A 19,098-nucleotide genomic window follows, 5' to 3' on the forward strand; every position below is an offset into this window, starting at 1 on the left:
GAAGCTCTTCTCTGGTGAATTGAGGATATTTATTCCTCATACAAGAAATTTAACATGCAGATTAGTTGGGTCTGGTAATTTATCACATGAGATTGTCCTATTAAGGGCTGCATCGAGTCCTGCTGCCTTCGGAAATTACCTTACACATAGATTACCTCTGGACAGACTCCCATCTATAGGGATGCATCTTCCAGCTCCTAAATCAGCCCTTGTGCCTCTCCTCATGGCCTCCACAGCTGGTGCAGGAGTCCAGCAGCTACTGAAGGATTCCCCGCCTCCTCTCAAGAGCCCAGATCCCCTTTGCTGGAGCTTGGAAAAGTGTAATTCCATCTCTGACTCCGGCTGGCTGTGCCCCAGCTCCTGCTAGCCAAGCAGGGCTGGCACAGCTGAGCCTCCCAGTGCCACCCGCTGCCAACCCTGGGGTGGGTTTTCCAGCACAGGGTGCCTCTGATCCATCTCCATCTCCTTCCAGGAGCCTTTCTGTGTGGGCTCACCAAGATTTGGGGCAGATTTGGGGCTCTTTCAACCCCCACTCCTTGCTGGGCTGTTTTGGGGTGTCCCCTGGGGGTGCAGGGACAAAACTGGCTGCACATGCAGGACCTCAATGAGACTCTGTGGCCTGGTGAGGATCCCAAATGTTTGATGCCCAGAGTTTATCCCCACATTATGTAAAATACGGAGCCAGGAGCCCCTAAAATTCCCAGACCTGGGGCAAACAGGATGGATCATCCCCGGATTCCTGCTGGAATCTCAACCTGTGCTGCTGCTCACCGGGAGCTCATCCCTGCTCTGGGGGGCCCAGCTCTTTGCCAGCTCAGGTGCAAAGCCCAGCCCTCTGCCTCGGGGAGCTAATTACCATGCAGTGAGTTAATTAATGGGAGCTGAAGAACATTGGAGGGGTTGTATCCAGGCTGGGTGGGAGCCCAGCAGGGCGTTTCTGCTTCTGGTGGCTCCAGCCTGGCCTGTGTCATCTTTGGCATCACCATGCAAGTGGCAAAGCCCCAGGAGTGCCGGTGAGGAGCTCGGGCAGCATGGGGCGGGTTTTCCTGGGAATGCTTGTGCTGGGAAGGCTCCTGCTTGTCTCTGTGCCTTGTTTGGAATTGGGGGGACACTTGAATGTTGGCGTGAGGAGCCGTGGGCACAGGGCAGTGGTGCCAGTAAACCGCAGCAGTGTCGGGGCTGGCAGGAGGCACCTGGTGGGATGGCAGTGGAGGGAAACTCCCTGCTGGGATCTCACAGGGGCTCAGGAGCCACGGCAGAGAGGACAGGGAACTGTCAGGTGAGAGATGCCACCAGAGCTGGGAGGTGGCCAAGCTCGTGGTTAGCAATGCACCAGAGCCCTCCGGATGCCGCAACAGGGATCGAGGCTCGCTCCGTCCCTGCTCTGCAGGAAGGAGGCTGATTAATACACGGGCATTAATTATTAAATGGCTCATTGTTCTGGCAGGGCCAATTGAGGCAGCGATTTACGGGGCTGCCGGCGCCCGCCCAATTCCCACGGCCGAGGGAGGGAAAACACTCCGGGCAGGCGGAGAGGCGGCGGCCACGTGGAGCCAAACGGAGCCTGTTGCAATCGGGAGCTAATTGAGATCCAATAGCCCAGTTAAGAGGGGCTGATGGAGCACCGGGGGGGTGCTCCCAGCCACATCGAGCGCTGGCCCGGCGCGGGGGCCAGGACACGCGCTCGGATGCTTCGAGTCGTTAGAGCTCTGCTAAGTGTGTTTTAATGCTCACTTGACATTTCATTATCCCACAGTAACTATTCAAACACACGTCCCCTCCAGAATTAATTAGTCGTTATACAGGATATTAATCAAAGCGGACTGTGCCAGTGTGCTTCCATCCCAAATCCGATCCAACTGTTGCTGTTACTGGGTGGCACTGGAAGAACCTCACAGATTTCTGTGCTCTTCTGGCTTTCAATTTGATGGATCAAATCCTTTGGCTGATGCTTTTCCCGGCCCTTCTCCACCCCCTCAATCTAAGAATAATTCGGCAGCGTCAGCCCCACGCTCCTCAGCAACCCTACAATAACAGAGCCACGGCAGCAGCCGGAGCTGGGGCATGGCTGTGCCAGAGCGATGGGAGCAATCCTGCAGAACACGGCGGTGCCGTGCCAGGATCGCACGGTGAGGAGCTGGGCACGCTGCTGTGCCCTGCCCTGCCTCGCCGACGGCATCAGGGATGGATGGATGGATGGATGGATGGATAGGTTGTCATTCCTGGCATGCAGCCATCCATCTGTCAGACTGATCTGGTGCCAAAGCTGCTGCTGCAAACCCGCCGGTCTCCCGGCACGGGGCTCCTGCCTCCGGATCCCCCTCCTGACCCCGGGGCCGAGCGGGACACAGCCGCTTCCTGACGGAGCAGCGTGGGTCAGTGCTCGCTCTGGAAGGGCTTTTCCCCACGGACGATGCCCTGTCAACCTCCGTCTTCACAGAGAAGCCAAACAAACCCCTGGAACAGCAGAGTCAGCAGCGAGGGCTGCGCTGGGAGCTGGGCCAGGCTGCAGCTCCGTCCCGGCTGGAGAGGGGGCGGATGGACAGAGCCACCCGGCCGGGGCACCGGGATCGGTCCCAGCTGGAGGAGCGGCTTCCTTGCATGGAACAATGGATCTGGGAGCTCTGGCCGTGGAGCTGTGGCTGTGGCACAAACTGCAGGGCCTCTGTGGGGTGACATTCACCCCTCCTGCCTGCAGCACGTCCCCTGTGAGGGGGTGACAGGAGGGTGACATTGGGGGTGAAATCGATTCCCGTCCCCTTCCAGCCAGGCGTGATGGGGGAAGGAAATCGAATCCGAGTGGTCTTGGATAAAAGCCTCGGTGGAAGGCGAGCGGGAGAGAACAAAGTCTGTGCTGGTTTGGTTGATGACTGCGGGCTGGGCTGCGCCGGGAATTGATTTCCTTTCTCCGGGCTATTTTCAGCTGCTGAGGTGTGTGTGGAAGTGCTGCTGCTTTAATAACTCCACCAGCTCCCGTGTGTGGGGACCAGGTCCCCTTAATTGGATCTGCCGGAGTGTCCTGGGCTGGGGACAAGGCTCCCGGTGCCCATGGAGCTGTCCTGCCTGTGGGGGACAAGGTGCTGCCAGCGCTGTGCATTAAAGGTGCTCCCTGTGACCCCAGGGGTGGGGCTGGTTTGGGTCTCTTGGGCTGTGCTGGTGGCTTTGCATCGTCCCTGTCCTGGAATGAGGGTCTGGAAGGGACATGGCAGCGAGGACACGGATCTGTTTGGGGACACACGTGTCCCTCTGCTGCTGCGTGTCCGTCCACCCATCCGTCCATCGGTGTGCGTGTGTTCGGGAGCCACGGTGTGATTTATTAACGAGGACACCACAAGGAGAGCGGGGCCATTATTCCTGGCGTCTGCAGCCGTTCCTGACAGCTCCGTGGAATTGAAATATCTTATTTAAAGCCTCTGGGGAGCATTTTTAAATATCAGCCGTGACACTCAAGGACTCGTTCCCAAAGGGCACCCTCCCTCCTCCCGCGGGGACGGGTGACCCCGGCACGCCGCGTGGGTGGGCGGCCGGGTGGGTGTCACAGCGGGTTTGGTGCCAGTCCCGCCGTGCCCGCCCCATCTCCGCGGTGTCGCCGGGCCAGGGGCGAGCCCCGTGTCCCCTGTCACCTTCTCCCGCACGGGGAGGGGGGCGCGGGGCCCCACTGCGCTCCCGGCACGGGGAACGCGCTCCTCAGGTCTTATGAAAGTTTAATTTACCCTCAGTTCTCAGAAGAGCAAACAAAGCTCTGCCGAAAGAGCCCGCGGCGGGTTTTAACGCAAGATTAGATTTTGGGCAAGGAGGGCTCAGCTTGCTTTGTTTATTCCCTCTCTGTTTTATCTCGCAGCGCTCCCCGTCGGGGACGGCGACGCTGCAGCGCCTGCCCAGCCCCCGGAGCCTCCCCCGTGTTGTGAGGGGGATGAAACAGGAGCTCCAGGGGTGGGGACTGCCCGGCGAGGTCTGGTGGCAGCAGGGTCCGGCTTGGGGATCGGGGCGATGCTCGGGGGATGGGCGAGTGGAGATGTGGTGATTTCCTTTATCTCCTCACCGGCTGCTGGTGCTGGCGACTGATAAGAGCAGGCGTGGGGGTTATAAGGGGGTTCAGCCGGGATTCATCGGAGCAGTGCCGGACTTGGCTGCTCTCGGGTCCGGGCTGAGTGACACCAGCAGGCCGCGGTGTCACGGCTGGGATGGCGAGTCCCAGGTCCCAGCTCATGGCGATGGGTCACGTCCGGCCTCTGGACTGGGAGGGCGACGGTCACCAGCTCGTGCGCAGTGAAAGCGCCTCCAGTGTGGGTGGCCACGAGTCCCTGTGTGACAGTGAGGGACACGGGGGTGTCCCCCCAGCCTGAGCACACATCCATGCCTGCGTGGCCATGCACATCCACGTAGTGCATGCGCCTCCTTCCTCGGGGAAAAGGAGCTCCTGGCACAGGTGCAGGAAATCGGGGGGGTGGGCAGGACCTGCAGCCTCTCCGGGGGGCTGTGACAGTGACACGAATGTCCCCTCACTGCTGATACCCCTCCCACAGGTACATGATCACCTCGCTGGACCGCACCCACGCTGGCTTCTACCGCTGCATCGTCCGCAACCGCATGGGAGCCCTGCTGCAGCGCCAGACCGAGGTGCAGGTGGCCTGTAAGTGACCGTCCTGCTCTGTGGCGAGTGCGTGGGGACACCCAGCTCCCGGCACTGGGGGGCTGCTCTGGTGTTGGAGCCACTTGTGGCCAGCACGTGTGAGCTTGGAGCATCCCTGGGGTGATTCTGGCAGGGACATCGGAGCATCCCTGCGGCGATGCCGGGAGGGACGTCTGAAGCATCCCTGGGGTGGCGCTGGCGGGGATGTCCAGAGATTTAAGGAGGAGATGGGAGTGCTGAGGCTTGGGATGGTGGTTCTGTCCCCCTAAGGGACCTGCCGCTCCCTGTCACCCCTTGCCTCCGGGATACCCCTAATCCCACGCCCTTAAGCACCTCCTGAGGAGCAGTGACAAATCGGGAGGATAATGAGAAATTAATAAGACAGCTGTGCTAACAACTAATGATAATGGCAAAGTCGTTAAAAAAGGATTCTTTACATGTTTTTAATTACAGCAATTAAGGAACTCAATAAAATCCCCTGTCCCACCCCCCTCCTCCGTGCCCCCCGCTTCCCTCAGTCTCCCACAACTGCTGTGTGCTTCCAGCCTGGGAACGCAGGCTGGGATGGAGGCAACTGTGCCCCACCTTGTCCCTGGAGTCAGGGTCTCCTGCTGGGATGCTCCCAGCACTGGGACATGGGATGGGACACGGAGAGGGGCCGGGGAGCCCCGGGACTGAGCCCTTCCTACAGTGGCTGCAGCCTGTCCATGGTGGGGGACATTCGGACAGGGGTCCCTGACCCAGGACACGGGTGATGGGGCTCCAGGAGCTGGAGGGATGGATCACCAGGAGCAGCTGGTGGGATCTGAGCCACCCCACATCCCTGAGCCACCCCAGCCGAGGAGGGTACCAGGAGCAGCCCCTCTGCATCATCCCCTGGGGAGCCCATCCCACAGAGCCCATCCAGAGCCGGGGCTGGCTCCCTGGGTGCACTCCCAGCCTCTCCCCAGCCCCTGTGACGGTTCTCTCCCCTGCTCTGCAGACATGGGGAGCTTCGAGGACAGCGAGACGCAGCAGAGCGTGTCCCACGGGGAGGCCGCCGTCATCCGCGCGCCCCGCATCGCCAGCTTCCCGCAGCCGCAGGTCACCTGGTTCCGCGATGGACGGAAGATCTCCCCCAGCAGCCGCATGTGAGCAGCCCCAGGATGCCCCTGGGATCCCCCTGGAACCCCCCCAGCATGCCCGGGGCTGCATCTCCCGTTGTCCCTGCACTGAGGATGTTTAACCAACGTCTCGAGCGCGTTGTGCTAAAACCCGGGGACACACTCGGTGACTAACGGCTCTGTTTGCCACCAGAGGAAGGGATTTCTTAACAAAAAATGAAAACAAGGGGGAGGAAGGCGGGGGAGAGGGTGGGAGAGAACCAAGCACGGCACGCACGTGTGTGCCAGGTGTCCCCACGGAGCTGTGGCAGATCCCGGTGCTGCCGGAGCCCCGGCAGCCTCAGCCTGCAGGAATTGAATTTGTAACCCCCATTATGCAGGAATTGAACTGGTCTCCTTTCGATTTGCAGAGCGGGATTGAGGAGATAAAACTCCTTTATCTCATATTTAATGGTAAAAAAATATATTCCCCACAGCATTTTATGTTTCCAGCAGATTAGATTGTTCCATTAAATAAAAAATGGAAAAAAAAAAAAAAAAAGAAATCTTAGGAATCTGCACGGTCCCATGGGCTCTGCTTGGAGAGAGGGGTGCGGGGCTTGGTCCCCCCATCCCGGGGTCGGTGCTTGGGGCAGGGGGGGGGTGCTGGGTGGGGAATGAGGGTCCCAGCTCGATGTCCCCTTTGGCTTCACTCCCACCACCCTCTCCTGCCCCAGAGCCATCACGCTGGAGAACACCCTGGTCATCCTGTCCACGGTGGCCCCGGACGCGGGGCGTTACTACGTGCAGGCGGTCAATGACAAGAACGGGGACAACAAGACGAGCCAGCCCATCACCCTGACCGTGGCCAGTGAGTGTGGGGGGCACTGCCCCCCTCCCCCCATCCCCAGCTTCGCCCCCCCCAATTTAATTTGCAGTAAATCTCTTTGGAGGCTCTGGCTTCTGCTGACTTAACAGTTCAGCTGCCTCAGAATTTATTCAGGCGCTCGGGGATGTGCTGCCGGCGCTGGAGTGTCACAGGCAGATCTCCTGCTCCAGCTGCATCCGGCCGTGCCCCGGGGATGGGCTGCGGAATGGGGGCTGCAGTGTCACCCCATGGACACCCTCCCCCACCCCTGCCCATGTCCCCCTGTCAGCTCCCGGTGCTCTGGAGCTGCCCCTGCCTGGGGGCCAGCCCTGCAACCTCATCACTCCAGTTCCTCTGGGCCCTCCAGGACTTCCAAGGGTCCCCCAGCCCATTTGGGTGGTGACAGCCCATCCCATGGGACATGCCCTGAAGTGGCATCAGTCCTGTCACACTCTCCCCCGTCTCCCCTTCTGCTGCTCCGCAGGGTTAGGATAGGTTATCCCTGTCTGTGGCGGGCTCTGCCTGTCTCCCATCCCCATTAATCTGTTTTCCCATCCCTTGGCGTCCTGGAGCGCCATAAACATCCCGGAGCCCCTGTTTATGGATTCAGCTCTATCAGCAGCTTTCGAGCTGATCGGGTTTTTACAGCGCTTACATGAGGGTTTTTTATTGTTGCCATCATTTTGCTTTATGGACTCCCTGCTCCCTCCTCCCTGCTGCCACCAGCCTGGTGGCCTGCCCAGGGGTGCCAGGGCTCCCACGGGAGGACACGGCTTAGGGACACCTGGGAAGGCACCGTGATGCCACCAGGATGGCATCAGGTCCCTGTCACCTTTGTCTCCTCCAAGCCGAGCAGACGGGGGTGTGGGTGCCCTCTCTGGGGACGCCCCAGGGGGGGCAGGGGTTGCTCATGGCTGTCCCTCTGGCCTCCTTCTCCCCAGATGTGGGTGGCCCAGCTGATCCCATCGCACCCACCATCATCGTCCCACCCAGGAACACCAGCGTGGTGGCCGGCACCTCGGAGGTGACCATGGAGTGCGTGGCCAACGCCAGGTGAGCCGTGGGGTGGGGATTGGGATGGGGATGGGGATGGGGGATCCCCCTGTTGGCATCGCCCAGCCTCGGGGGTGGGTGCCCTCAGATCCCTTCCCACCACATTCCTGGATCCTGCGGGATGGAGGGAGGTCCCTTCCCACCTGAGTCCTGCGGGATGGAGGGAGGTGGGATCCTCCAGGGAAGCCGGAGCTGGCTCTTGAGACACCCCTGGCCCCCCAGGCCGCTGATCAAGCTGCACATCATCTGGAAGAAGGACGGGGCGCCCGTGTCCAGTGGGATCAGTGACTACAGCCGCCGGCTGACCATCCTGCACCCCACACTGAGCGACAGCGGCTTCTACGAGTGCGAGGCTGTGCTGCGCAGCAGCAGCGTCCCCGCCGTGACTGCCGGCGCCTTCCTGTCCGTGCTGGGTGAGCTCCTGCCCACGGGCACCTCTCCCTGTCCGTGCTGGGTGAGCTCCTGCCCACGGACACCTCTCCCTGTCCGTGCTGGGTGAGCTCCTGCCCACGGGCACCTCTCCCTGTCCGTGCTGGGTGAGCTCCTGCCCACGGACACCTCTCCCTGTCCGTGCTGGGTGAGCTCCTGCCCACGGACACCTCTCCCTGTCCGTGCTGGGTGAGCTCCTGCCCATGGGCACCTCCCTGTCCGTGCTGGGTGAGCTCCTGCCCACGGACACCTCTCCCTGTCCGTGCTGGGTGAGCTCCTGCCCACGGACACCTCCCTGTCCGTGCTGGGTGAGCTCCTGCCCACGGACACCTCTCCCTGTCCGTGCTGGGTGAGCTCCTGCCCACGGACACCTCTCCCTGTCCGTGCTGGGTGAGCTCCTGCCCACGGACACCTCTCCCTGTCCGTGCTGGGTGAGCTCCTGCCCACGGACACCTCTCCCTGTCCGTGCTGGGTGAGCTCCTGCCCACGGACACCTCTCCCTGTCCGTGCTGGGTGAGCTCCTGCCCATGGGCACCTCCCTGTCCGTGCTGGGTGAGCTCCTGCCCACGGACACCTCTCCCTGTCCGTGCTGGGTGAGCTCCTGCCCACGGGCACCTCCCTGTCCGTGCTAGGTGAGCTCCTGCCCACGGACACCTCTCCCTGTCCGTGCTGGGTGAGCTCCTGCCCACGAGCATCTTCCTGTCTGTGCTGGGTGAGCTCCTGCCCACCACGTGTGCCATGAGCTGGGCTGGGCTCAGCCCCGGGGCTGGGATGGGAAGTGACAGGCAGGGCACTGGGGGTGTTCCTTGGTCAGTCCAAGGACCACGGCCGGGTTCCCTTGGCAGAGCCCCCGCAGTTCGTCAGGGAGCCGGAGAGACACATCACGGCCGAGATGGAGAAGGTGGTGGCCATCCCCTGCCAAGCCAAAGGTGAGCTGCTCCCCGGCACCCTCCGTGCACTGCTGTGAGCCCGTGCCTGACGTGGCTGTCCCCGTGCAGGTGTCCCCCCTCCCGAGATGGCCTGGTACAAGGACGCTGCCCTGCTCCACCTGGAGAAGCTGTCCCGCTTCCAGCTGCTGGAGGACGGCAGCCTGCAGATCAGCGGGCTGGTCCCCGATGACACCGGAATGTTCCAGTGCTTTGCCCGCAACGCGGCCGGCGAGGTGCAGACCACCACATACCTGGCCGTGACCAGTAGGTGCCAGCCCCCCTCTGCCCTGGGGGTGCCCTGTCTGGGTGGTGGGCGGGATGAGTCCCACAGGAGGCTCAGGGACCCCAGGAAACTCTTCTGGGTCAGGTCCAGGCTGGGCACAGGGAGGGAATTCAGGGCGGGCTGTGCATCTCTGTGCCCCACAGGCATCGCCCCCAACATCACGCGGGGTCCCCAGGACAGCACGGTGATCGATGGCATGTCCGTCATCCTCAACTGCGAGACCTCGGGGGCTCCGCGCCCGGCCATCACCTGGCAGAAAGGTGAAGGGCTGGGAACAATCCTGTCCTCCGAGCCATGGCGTGGAGCTCAGTGACCACCCCACCGGTGGCCGTGGCACTGACGGGGCTCCACCGTGTCCCCAGGGGAGCGGGTCCTGGCCAGCGGCTCCGTGCAGCTGCCGCGCTTCACCCTGCTGGAGTCGGGCAGTCTCCTGGTGAGCCCCGCGCACCTGCCCGACGCCGGCACCTACACCTGCCTGGCCACCAACTCCCGCGGCGCGGACGAGGCCTCCGCAGACCTGGTGGTCTGGGGTAAGGGATTCACGGTGCGCCTGTGTCACCCGCAGCCAGGAGGGAGGGACCGTGCTTGGCTCCGGGCACCACCCTGGGTGGCGCGGGATGGAGCTCGCCAGGGATGGGTGCTGGGTTTCGTGGGTGCAAACGGGGGCTGTCCCTGCCGGTGCCACCCCCACAGTGCCGGTGGCTCATTGTGTCCCCCCGCAGCAAGGACACGTATCACGGACCCGCCACAGGACCAGAGCGTCATCAAGGGCACTAAGGCTGTCATGAGCTGCGGGGTCACCCATGACCCCAGCGTGGACGTCAGGTGAGTGGGACAGGGCTGGGAGAGTTGGGGGGTCCAGGCGCCCCCGGGTTGCTGAGCTGGCTGCCGTCACCGCTGTCCTGTGCCCGGGGAGGGAGATGGGGGTCCTCCTCCTCAGCCCTGCGCTGGTGGTCCTGCAGTGCCACCTGGTGCCCTGCCGCCGGGAGCCCCTGCTCCCCTCTCCTCGTTGGGGGGCTGCGGGGCACCAGCACACCCGGGTTCCCCTGGCACAGGTACGTCTGGGAGAAGGACGGGGCCCCGCTGGGCCCCGAGAGCGGCCCCCGGGTGCGCCTGGACGAGGCGGGCACCCTGCACATCTCCCAGACCTGGTCGGGTGACATCGGCACCTACACCTGCAAGGTGATCTCGGCCGGGGGCAACGACTCGCGCAGCGCCCACCTCCGTGTCCGGTGAGACCCCCCCCTCACCCCGCCGGCACCCCCCCCGCCTGGGGCTGTGCCCCCTCCCTCCCTCCCTAACCCCCCTGTCCAGGCAGCTCCCCCACGCCCCCGAGAGCCCCGTGGCCGCCCTGAGCCCGCAGGAGAAACGGGCCATCAACCTCACCTGGGCCAAGCCCTTCGATGGCAACAGCCCCCTGCTCCGCTACGTCGTGGAGGTCTCCGAGAACAGTAAGGGGCTGCTCCCACCCCCCTGGCAGCGCTGGCACTGGGAGAAGTCCCCAGCGTCACCCCAGCACAGGGGATGCTGCAGGGAGCTTGGGGACCCTGGGACTCGTCAGCCGGGAACCCCAGTGTCCTGCAGGTCACGTCCCCACCCTGCTGTCCACTCTTCCCCCAGATGCGCCCTGGACCGTGCTGCTGGCCAGTGTGGACCCCGAGGTGACATCGGTGACAGTGCGGGGCTTGGTCCCCGCTCGCTCCTACCAGTTCCGCCTGTGCGCCGTGAACGACGTGGGCAGGGGACAGTTCAGCAAGGACACGGAGAGGTGAGTCCCGGCCGGGGGTCCCGGGGGGGCTGGTGGCCCTGGATGCTCACCCTGCCCTGTCCCCACAGGGTGTCCCTGCCCGAGGAGCCGCCCTCTGCACCCCCGCAGAACGTCATCGCCAGCGGCCGCACCAACCAGTCCATCATGATCCAGTGGCAGCCGCCCCCCGAGAGCCACCAGAACGGGGTCCTCAAGGGCTACATCATCCGGTGGGTGCCAGCGGGGGTGCCCAAGGGTCCCAAACCTGGTGCAGGTGGGGACACTGCAGCTCTGACGGCTCCTGGTCCCCAGGTACTGCCTGGCTGGGCTGCCCGTGGGGTACCAGTTCAAGAACATCACCAACGCCGAGGTCAACAACCTGCTCCTGGAGGACCTCATCATCTGGACCAACTATGAGATCGAGGTGGCCGCCTACAACAGCGCCGGCCTGGGGGTCTACAGCATGAAGGTGACAGAGTGGACCCTGCAGGGAGGTAGGCAGGGATGGGCAGGGACAATCAGGGGTGGGCAGAGACTTGGTGGGCACCCCAATTGCAACAGGTGGTGCCATTGGGGCGCTGAGATGGGAGGCAGGAGGATGGGTGAGGAGGTCCCAGGGAGACTGGGATGTGCTGGGCAGGGATGACCCAGGGGGTCCCGAGGGCTGGCACCCAGCTGATGGAGGGGACCTCGTGGAGCTGTCCCTGTGAGCTGTCTCTTCATCCCGGCAGTGCCCACGGTGCCTCCAGGGAATGTGCAGGCTGAGGCCACCAACTCCACCACCATCCGCTTCACCTGGAACCCCCCCAGCCCCCAGTTCATCAACGGCATCAACCAGGGCTACAAGGTGAGGGTGATTCCCAAAAACGGGACAGCTTGAGGGGAGAACTTGGTCAACCTTCACAAACTGTCTTGGCTCCTCCTCGCCAAAATCCCAGATTTTAAGGGGATCTCCGCTGACTGTTAAAATAATATTTACTGTTATTTAACACTTGCATGGGCTCGGAGTCTCCCATGCTCTGTAATTAATTCCAAATTGCAATTAATTCAAATTTACATTAATGAAATTGAGTTAAAACATTAAACTTGTGTCTTAATCCACTCCGAAGAAGTTCGGGAATTTAATTGCCGCTGGATGAGATAACCAGCGTGAGTAGGATATTTCACATTCTTATTAAATGCCACTTAGTATTTTTGATTAGTACTTTTAGGGCCTAATTAGTGCTTAATTAAGTTGCTAGAGGCTATCTTGCACAATACCAATTAAATGCCCAGCCACCCCTCCTGGATGCGGGCGAGGGGGAATCCGACGCCGTTATCGACGGAGTTAATCACAGCTCCGTAAACAGCGCTGGCACAGGCACCGAGTGCTCCCCGCACCGTTAATTGATCGTTAATCAACACCGAACTAATAAGAGGAGGCCAGAGATGGTTTTTTGTGGCCGCGGCCCTGGGAATCCCCATCCCGGCTCCTTTCTCCCGCAGCTCATCGCCTGGGAGCCGGAGCACGAGGACGAGGCCACGGTGGTGACGGTGCGGCCCAACTTCCAGGACAGCGTCCACGTGGGCTACGTGGCGGGGCTGCGCAAGTTCGCCGAGTACTTCACCTCGGTGCTGTGCTTCACCACGCCCGGGGACGGCCCGCGCAGCCCCCCCCAGCTGGTGCGCACCCACGAGGACGGTACGGGGAGGCTCCGACTCCCGCGGGATGGACCCTGCCCACCCCCCGGCTCCGCGCCGCTGCCGAGCCCCGGGGAGCCCCGTCCAAGGGGAGCCCCCTCCCCGCTCGCTCCTCGCGGGGGTTCCGTGGGTGCCGAGGGCTCCTGCACTTGGGTGCTGAGTCTGGGTGTCTTTGGGCAGTGCCTGGCCCCGTGGGACACCTCAGCTTCAGTGATATCCTGGATACGTCCCTGAAGGTCAGCTGGCAGGAGCCGCTGGAGAAGAACGGGATCCTGACAGGTAAGGGACCACCAGCAGCTATCGGCTCCATCATTGCTCCCTTGCCCACACCACAGCATCTCCCCCGTTCCGTGTCCCATTCCCACCCTGCACCATCCCCCCTTTGTCCCATTCCCACGCCACAGCATCACTCACGTGTCCTTTTCCTCCCCCACAGCAACCCCCCCCCCCCCCTTCTCCTGTCCTCTTCCCACCCCGCAGCATCTCCCCCCTGTCCTGTCCCACCCCTGCCCCCTCTCAGCCCCCCGGGGTGGGTGACTGGGGGAGGTGACACAGGGGTGCATTCCAGGGTACCGGATCTCGTGGGAGGAGTACAACCGCACCAACACGCGGGTGACCCATTACCTGCCCAACGTCACCCTGGAGTACCGCGTCACCGGCCTCACCGCCCTCACCACCTACACCATCGAGGTGGCCGCCATGACCTCCAAGGGACAGGGACAGGTCTCGTCCTCCACCATCTCCTCAGGGGTCCCCCCAGGTGAGCACGGTGGTGTTGGGGTGCTGGGGGGCTGTGGGCGGTGCTGGGGACAAGTGGCAGGTGCCACCCGCCCTGCCTTGTCCCCACAGAGCTGCCTGGTGCCCCCACCAACCTGGGCATCTCCAACATCGGCCCCCGCTCCGTCACCATCCAGTTTCGCCCGGGTTACGATGGCAAAACCTCCATCTCCCGCTGGCAGGTGGAGGCACAGGTACGGGGTGGCTCTGGACAGGGCGTCAGGGGGTGCTGGGGGTGCAGCTCACCCCACTGCCATCCCACAGGTGGGCCAGAATGGCGAGGCCGAGGAGTGGGGGCTCGTGCATCAGCTGGCCAACGAGCCCGACACCCGCTCCATGGAGGTGCCCAACCTGAAGCCCTACACCTACTACAGGCGAGTGCCAGGACGGTGCCTCGGTGTCATCCCCATCCTGTCCTCACCGTGACCCCCCTCATTGTCCTCCCCAGGGGACTGGAGCCCTCTCGCCCCACACCGTGACCCCCTCTCCTCTCTCAGCTTCCGCATGCGGCAGGTGAACATCGTGGGCACCAGCCCCCCCAGCCTGCCCTCCCGGAGGATCCAGACCCTCCAAGCACCCCCGGACATGGCTCCTGCAAATGTCACCCTGAGGACGGCCAGCGAGACCAGCCTGTGGCTGCGCTGGATGGTGAGGGGGGACAGGGGGGCTGTGCCTGCATGGGCTGAAGAGGGATGGAGCTGGGGGGCTGTGGGACACCCCGAGTGACAGCGCCTGTCCCTGCCAGCCCCTCCTGGAGCAGGAGTACAACGGGAACCCCGACTCGGTGGGGTACAGGATCCGGTATGCGCGGGCGGACGGGCGGGGGCAGCCGGCGCTCCACGTGATCCGTGACCGCGTGGAGCGGGAATTCACCATCGAGGACCTGGAGGAGTGGACGGAGTACCGGGTGCAGGTCCAGGCCTTCAACGCCATCGGCTCAGGGCCCTGGAGCCCCTCAGTGCTGGGACGCACCCGGGAGTCAGGTACTGCTGCCCACCTGGGCGCTGGGCACCCACCTCGGCCAGTCTGGCCACTGACCCTCTCTGTCACCCCTCTCCAGTCCCCTCCTCCGGCCCCAGCAATATTTCGGCAGTGGCCACCTCCTCCAGCAGCCTGATGGTCCGATGGAGTGACATTCCTGAGGCCGACTGCAACGGGCTCATCCTGGGCTACAAGGTGAGCCCCTGCCCGTGGGAAGCAGAACTTTCCCTGGGGGAGCCACCCCGCAGGCTGCAGGGTCCCCAGCTGTGCCGCCCCCAGGAGCTGGTGCCCGTCAGTGCCAGCCTGGCCCGGCCGTGTCACACGGGCTGTGTTGCAGGTGCTGTACAAGGAGAAGGGCTCGGAGGCGCGTGCCCAGTTCTGGCTGGCGGAGGGCAATGCCTCCCGCAGTGCCCAGCTCACCGGGCTGGCCAAGTACACCCTGTACGAGATCCGGGTGCTGGCCTTCACCAGGATCGGTGATGGTGTCCCCAGCCGGCCTCCTGTCCTCGAGAGGACGCTGGATGACGGTGGGTGACAGCACTTGGGTGGGCTGGGGGTCCCTTGGGTGCCTATTCCCATCCTATCCCTGTTCTCTGGGGTGATCCCTCTCCCCCTGCCAAGGACACGCAGGGCTCCCATTCCCAGGGGATGGGATCTGGCACTTTTCCCCACTCCCCCTGACCCCAATCTCTCCCCCTGCAGTGCCCGGGCCCCCCGTGGGGCTCCTCTTTCCTGAAGTGAGGACCACCTTGGTGCGGCTCATCTGGCAGCCGCCGGCAGCACCCAACGGCGTCATCCTGGGTAGGTGGGGGATATCCCGGGCGTGCCGCACTGGGATGCTCTGCAGAGGGATGCAGAGGTCCTGTGGGAGCAGGGATTGGCGTGGGGAGGCAGAGACCAGCTCCCTGGGATCCCCTGAGCATCTCGGAGCCCTCAGGGTTGAAGTTCGCTGCTCGATGCCGATCCCGGGCTGGGTGTGAGGTCCCCGGTGCGCAGGCTGGGCTGGAGGGGGTGACACGGGGACTGGTGTCCCCTCCCCATCCCCGCCACTCCGCTCCCTCCCCGCAGCCTACCAGGTCAGCCACCGCCTGAACACCTCGGCGGTGACCGCGGCCGCCGTGGAGGTGCTGGAGGCCAGCGCCCGGCAGTTCATGGCCACCGGCCTCCAGCCCGAGGCCACCTACCTGTTCCGCGTCACCGCGCAGACCCGCAAGGGCTGGGGCGAGGCGGCCGAAGCCCTGGTGGTCACCACCGAGAAGAGAGGTAACCACGGGGGGTCCGGCCGGCGGCGGGGGGCTGGCGGTGCCCCCGCAGTGCTCCCAGCCCCTCGCCTCCCCCAGCCCGGCCGCAGCCCCCCGGGAAGCCGCTGGCGCAGCAGGAGGAGGTGCGGGCCCGGAGCGTGCTGCTGTCCTGGGAGCCGGGCAGCGACGGCCTCTCCCCCGTGCGCTACTACACCGTGCAGAGCCGCGAGCTGCCCGACGGCGACTGGGCTCTGCACTCCGCCCCCGTGAGCCACAACGCCACCGCCTTCGTCGTGGACAGGTGAGGGGCGGGGGACACGGTGGGTGATGATGCTTTGGGTGGTTTCCCTGTGCCTCAGTTTCCCCATCTCGGAAGAAGTGCTGGTACAAGGCTGGGAAGCGATGGCCCGGAGGGAGGGAGGGAGGGTGGCTCGGGGGGTCACCCGCTGGCTGCTCCGTCCCCATCCCGCTCCGCTCCCTGCAGGCTGAAACCCTTCACCTCCTACAAGTTCCGTGTGAAGGCCACGAACGACATCGGGGACAGCGAGTACAGCGAGGAGTCGGAGTCGCTCACCACCCTGCAGGCGGGTCAGCACCTCCTGGGGCAGGGACAGGGCCTACCCCCGTGCCCAGGCAATTCCTCCTGTGCCCAGGGCACCCCCACGCCCTGGGCATCTCCGGAGCCTCACCGCCCTCTTCTCCCCCACAGCCCCCGAGGAGGCTCCCACCATCCTCTCCATCACCCCGCACACCACCACGTCGGTGCTCATCCGCTGGCAGGTACCGTCCCCTCCGCCCTGCCCTGGCAGGTGGCACCGAGGCGTACTGGGTGGCACCTCGGGGTGCCAGGGAGCCCTGGATCAGAGCAACCCCTGACTGCCTTCCCTCCCTCCCCTTGCAGCCCCCGGCTGAGGACAAGATCAACGGGATCCTGCTGGGATTCCGGCTGCGGTACCGGGAGCTGGTGTATGACAGCCTGCGGGGCTTCTCCCTGCGCGGCATCGGCCACCCCGGCGCCAGCTGGGCCGAGCTCACCCGTGAGTGCCCATGGCTCCCCCCGACCCTGGGGACGGGGGCTGGGGTGACCTGGGGGTGACAGGGCCCTTGCAGGGGAGCCCTGGCCCGCCTTGGGGTGAGGGCTGTGTTGGGGTGGGGGGCTCAGAGGCGGGGAGCCCACCCCTGCCCGCGCTGACCCCTGCCTGCTCTCCTGACCAGCCGTCTACACCGTGCACAACCTCAGCGAGGTGTCCCTCACCCAGTACGAGCTGGACAGTAAGTCACCACCCCCTGTGTCCCCCTGTGTCCCTCTGTGTGTCCCCCACTGCCCCACCTGCGTGTCCCTGCACTGTGGGGTGAGCTGGAGCCCCTCTGCCCGTCACCTCCAGCTGCTCCTTGGGGACACCCCCATCTTCCCAACAAGGGGGGCTCTGCCAGGTCTCCCGGGGGTAGCGGGGCTGCCCCATCACGGGGAGGGTCCCACTCACCCTTTGCCCCCCAGACCTGAGCAAGCACCGGCGCTACGAGATCCGGATGAGCGTCTACAACGCTGTGGGCGAGGGGCCCCCCAGCCCCCCCCAGGAGGTGTTCGTGGGGGAAGCAGGTGAGTCCTGGCGGGGGTGCCCCTGTTGGGGGCTGCAGGAAGGGGGCTCGGCTGTCCTGGAGCCCCACATCCCCCGGATCGGTGCGGTGACCCGGTCCCCTCCCTCGGCGCAGTGCCCACCGGAGCGCCCCAGAACGTGGCTGTGCAGGCGGCCACGGCCACCCAGCTGGATGTCACCTGGGAACCGCCCCCCGTCCAGAGCCAGAACGGGGACATCCAGGGCTACAAGGTACCTCCTGTCACCGGGAGCGGCACCCGGCCGGGGCTCCGGGACACGGGGGGCTCGGGGGAGGTGCTGAATTCCGGGGCGGTGGCACTGAGGGTGCTGGGCATGCCTTTGGGAGAGGGATTCTGGGAAGATGCTGGTGATCCCGAGGAGATCCCGGGTGTCCCATCCCGGTGCCGAGCGGCGGCGGGGCAGCAGATGGCGCCGTCGGCCCTGGAATGCGGCGGGAATGTGTCGGGATACAGCCGGGATGCCTCGGGTTGTTGTTGGGATGCATTAGGATGCAGCCGGGGTACCCACCCCCATGCTCCAGACACCTCCTGTTCCCCATCCATTGTGATTCGTCGTGCGTGTCCCCATCCCTCGGCAATGAGGCACGGCTCGAAGGTGATCTCAGCACACCGGGGTGACCTGAGCCGTGGCTGATGCCCAGCACAGCCTGCGGCCCTCCTGGAGGAGAGGCTGTTCCGTTCCCTCTGGCACACTCGGAGCCCCAGCCAGGCTGGGACAGGGGCTCAGGAGCCCGGGAAGGGCAGTGTGGGGTGTTTGGGCACAGCGAGAGCTCAGGGAAGGCGAGCTGGGTTGGATCCGTGCCTCACCCAGCTCCCCACGCCCCCTCCCGCAGATCCACTTCTGGGAGGAGCAGCGCCAGAACGAGAGCGCGCGGGTCAAGACCCTTTTCCTGCCCGAGACTGGGGTGAAGCTGAAGAACCTGACGGGCTACACCTCCTACTGGGTCAGCGTGGCCGCCTTCAACGCCGCGGGGGATGGGCCCCGCAGCCCACCCGTGAAGGCACGGACACAGCAGGCAGGTGGGGCCCGTGGCACGGCTCCCCCTGCACCCCCCTGCCCCCCGTCTCCGTGGGGAGGGGTCTCCATGGGTCCGACTCCCAGGGATTCCCTCTCATCCTGCGATCCCGAGCAGAACATCCCTGAACTCACCCCGGAGGGTTTGTGGGGTGGGGGCACGCAGGGATGAAGGTTTAAGCTGAGGTTTGAGGGGGATGAAGGTCTTGGGAGGAGAGACAAGGAGAAGGAGACTTATCATTCCCCCACGGAACCTTTGCTGCAGCAGGGATGGGGCACGGGGGTGTGAGTTGATGACCAGCGTTAGGGTGGAGGCAGGGACAGGGGCCGGCTCGTGCTGGGTGTGTCCCCTGGAGCGCTGAGCTGGCCCTGCCACCCTGTCCCCTCGCAGCCCCCAGTGCCCCCGGCTCCATCCGCTTCAGCGAGCTGACCACCACATCTGTGAACGTGTCCTGGGAGCCACCACCGCTGCCCAACGGTGTCCTCGAGGGCTACAGGCTGGTGTACGAGCCCTGCACGCCCGTGGATGGTGAGAGCATGGCCAGGGGGAGAGGGGACGGCTCGGGGGGAGCCGGCTCAGCCTCTGTCCCCGCAGGCATCAGCAAGATCGTGACAGTGGACGTGAAGGGGAACAGCCCGCTGTGGATGAAGGTCAAGGACCTGGCTGAGGGCGTCACGTACCGCTTCCGAATCCGGGCCAAAACCTTCGCCTACGGGCCGGATGTTGAGGCCAACATCACCACGGGGCCTGGGGAAGGTACG

The 19,098-nt window shown here is 64.3% G+C and overlaps 1 protein-coding gene across 3 annotated transcripts in view; it reads left to right on the top strand.

The window, feature by feature from the left end:
- The window catches only part of SDK2 (sidekick cell adhesion molecule 2), a 44,495-nt gene that overhangs the window by 21,546 nt on the left and 3,851 nt on the right, over positions 1-19,098 (top strand). Inside the window, exons 3-39 of one of the 3 annotated variants that reach the window (XM_048323584.1) lie at positions 4,527-4,633; positions 5,616-5,763; positions 6,453-6,586; positions 7,525-7,636; positions 7,859-8,049; positions 8,911-8,994; positions 9,064-9,258; positions 9,421-9,537; positions 9,640-9,807; positions 10,000-10,102; positions 10,333-10,509; positions 10,592-10,728; positions 10,898-11,045; positions 11,114-11,254; positions 11,337-11,518; positions 11,756-11,871; positions 12,510-12,705; positions 12,885-12,983; positions 13,273-13,464; positions 13,554-13,675; positions 13,746-13,855; positions 13,979-14,129; positions 14,227-14,464; positions 14,542-14,657; positions 14,800-14,989; positions 15,165-15,263; positions 15,531-15,725; positions 15,803-16,004; positions 16,188-16,291; positions 16,413-16,483; positions 16,605-16,740; positions 16,919-16,975; positions 17,202-17,303; positions 17,417-17,532; positions 18,155-18,341; positions 18,728-18,865; positions 18,917-19,093. In XM_048323584.1, the coding sequence (XP_048179541.1) occupies positions 4,527-4,633; positions 5,616-5,763; positions 6,453-6,586; positions 7,525-7,636; positions 7,859-8,049; positions 8,911-8,994; positions 9,064-9,258; positions 9,421-9,537; positions 9,640-9,807; positions 10,000-10,102; positions 10,333-10,509; positions 10,592-10,728; positions 10,898-11,045; positions 11,114-11,254; positions 11,337-11,518; positions 11,756-11,871; positions 12,510-12,705; positions 12,885-12,983; positions 13,273-13,464; positions 13,554-13,675; positions 13,746-13,855; positions 13,979-14,129; positions 14,227-14,464; positions 14,542-14,657; positions 14,800-14,989; positions 15,165-15,263; positions 15,531-15,725; positions 15,803-16,004; positions 16,188-16,291; positions 16,413-16,483; positions 16,605-16,740; positions 16,919-16,975; positions 17,202-17,303; positions 17,417-17,532; positions 18,155-18,341; positions 18,728-18,865; positions 18,917-19,093 (5,258 nt within the window). Of the gene's footprint in view, positions 1-4,526; positions 4,634-5,615; positions 5,764-6,452; positions 6,587-7,524; positions 7,637-7,858; positions 8,050-8,532; positions 8,538-8,910; positions 8,995-9,063; positions 9,259-9,420; positions 9,538-9,639; positions 9,808-9,999; positions 10,103-10,332; positions 10,510-10,591; positions 10,729-10,897; positions 11,046-11,113; positions 11,255-11,336; positions 11,519-11,755; positions 11,872-12,509; positions 12,706-12,884; positions 12,984-13,272; positions 13,465-13,553; positions 13,676-13,745; positions 13,856-13,978; positions 14,130-14,226; positions 14,465-14,541; positions 14,658-14,799; positions 14,990-15,164; positions 15,264-15,530; positions 15,726-15,802; positions 16,005-16,187; positions 16,292-16,412; positions 16,484-16,604; positions 16,741-16,918; positions 16,976-17,201; positions 17,304-17,416; positions 17,533-18,154; positions 18,342-18,727; positions 18,866-18,916; positions 19,094-19,098 lie in introns of those variants that run through there. The other 2 variants (XM_048323585.1, XM_048323586.1) reach the window with 2 other exon arrangements.

Source organism: Corvus hawaiiensis, chromosome 19 (genome assembly GCF_020740725.1).
Source record: "Corvus hawaiiensis isolate bCorHaw1 chromosome 19, bCorHaw1.pri.cur, whole genome shotgun sequence".
NCBI classification, from domain to species: domain Eukaryota; kingdom Metazoa; phylum Chordata; class Aves; order Passeriformes; family Corvidae; genus Corvus; species Corvus hawaiiensis.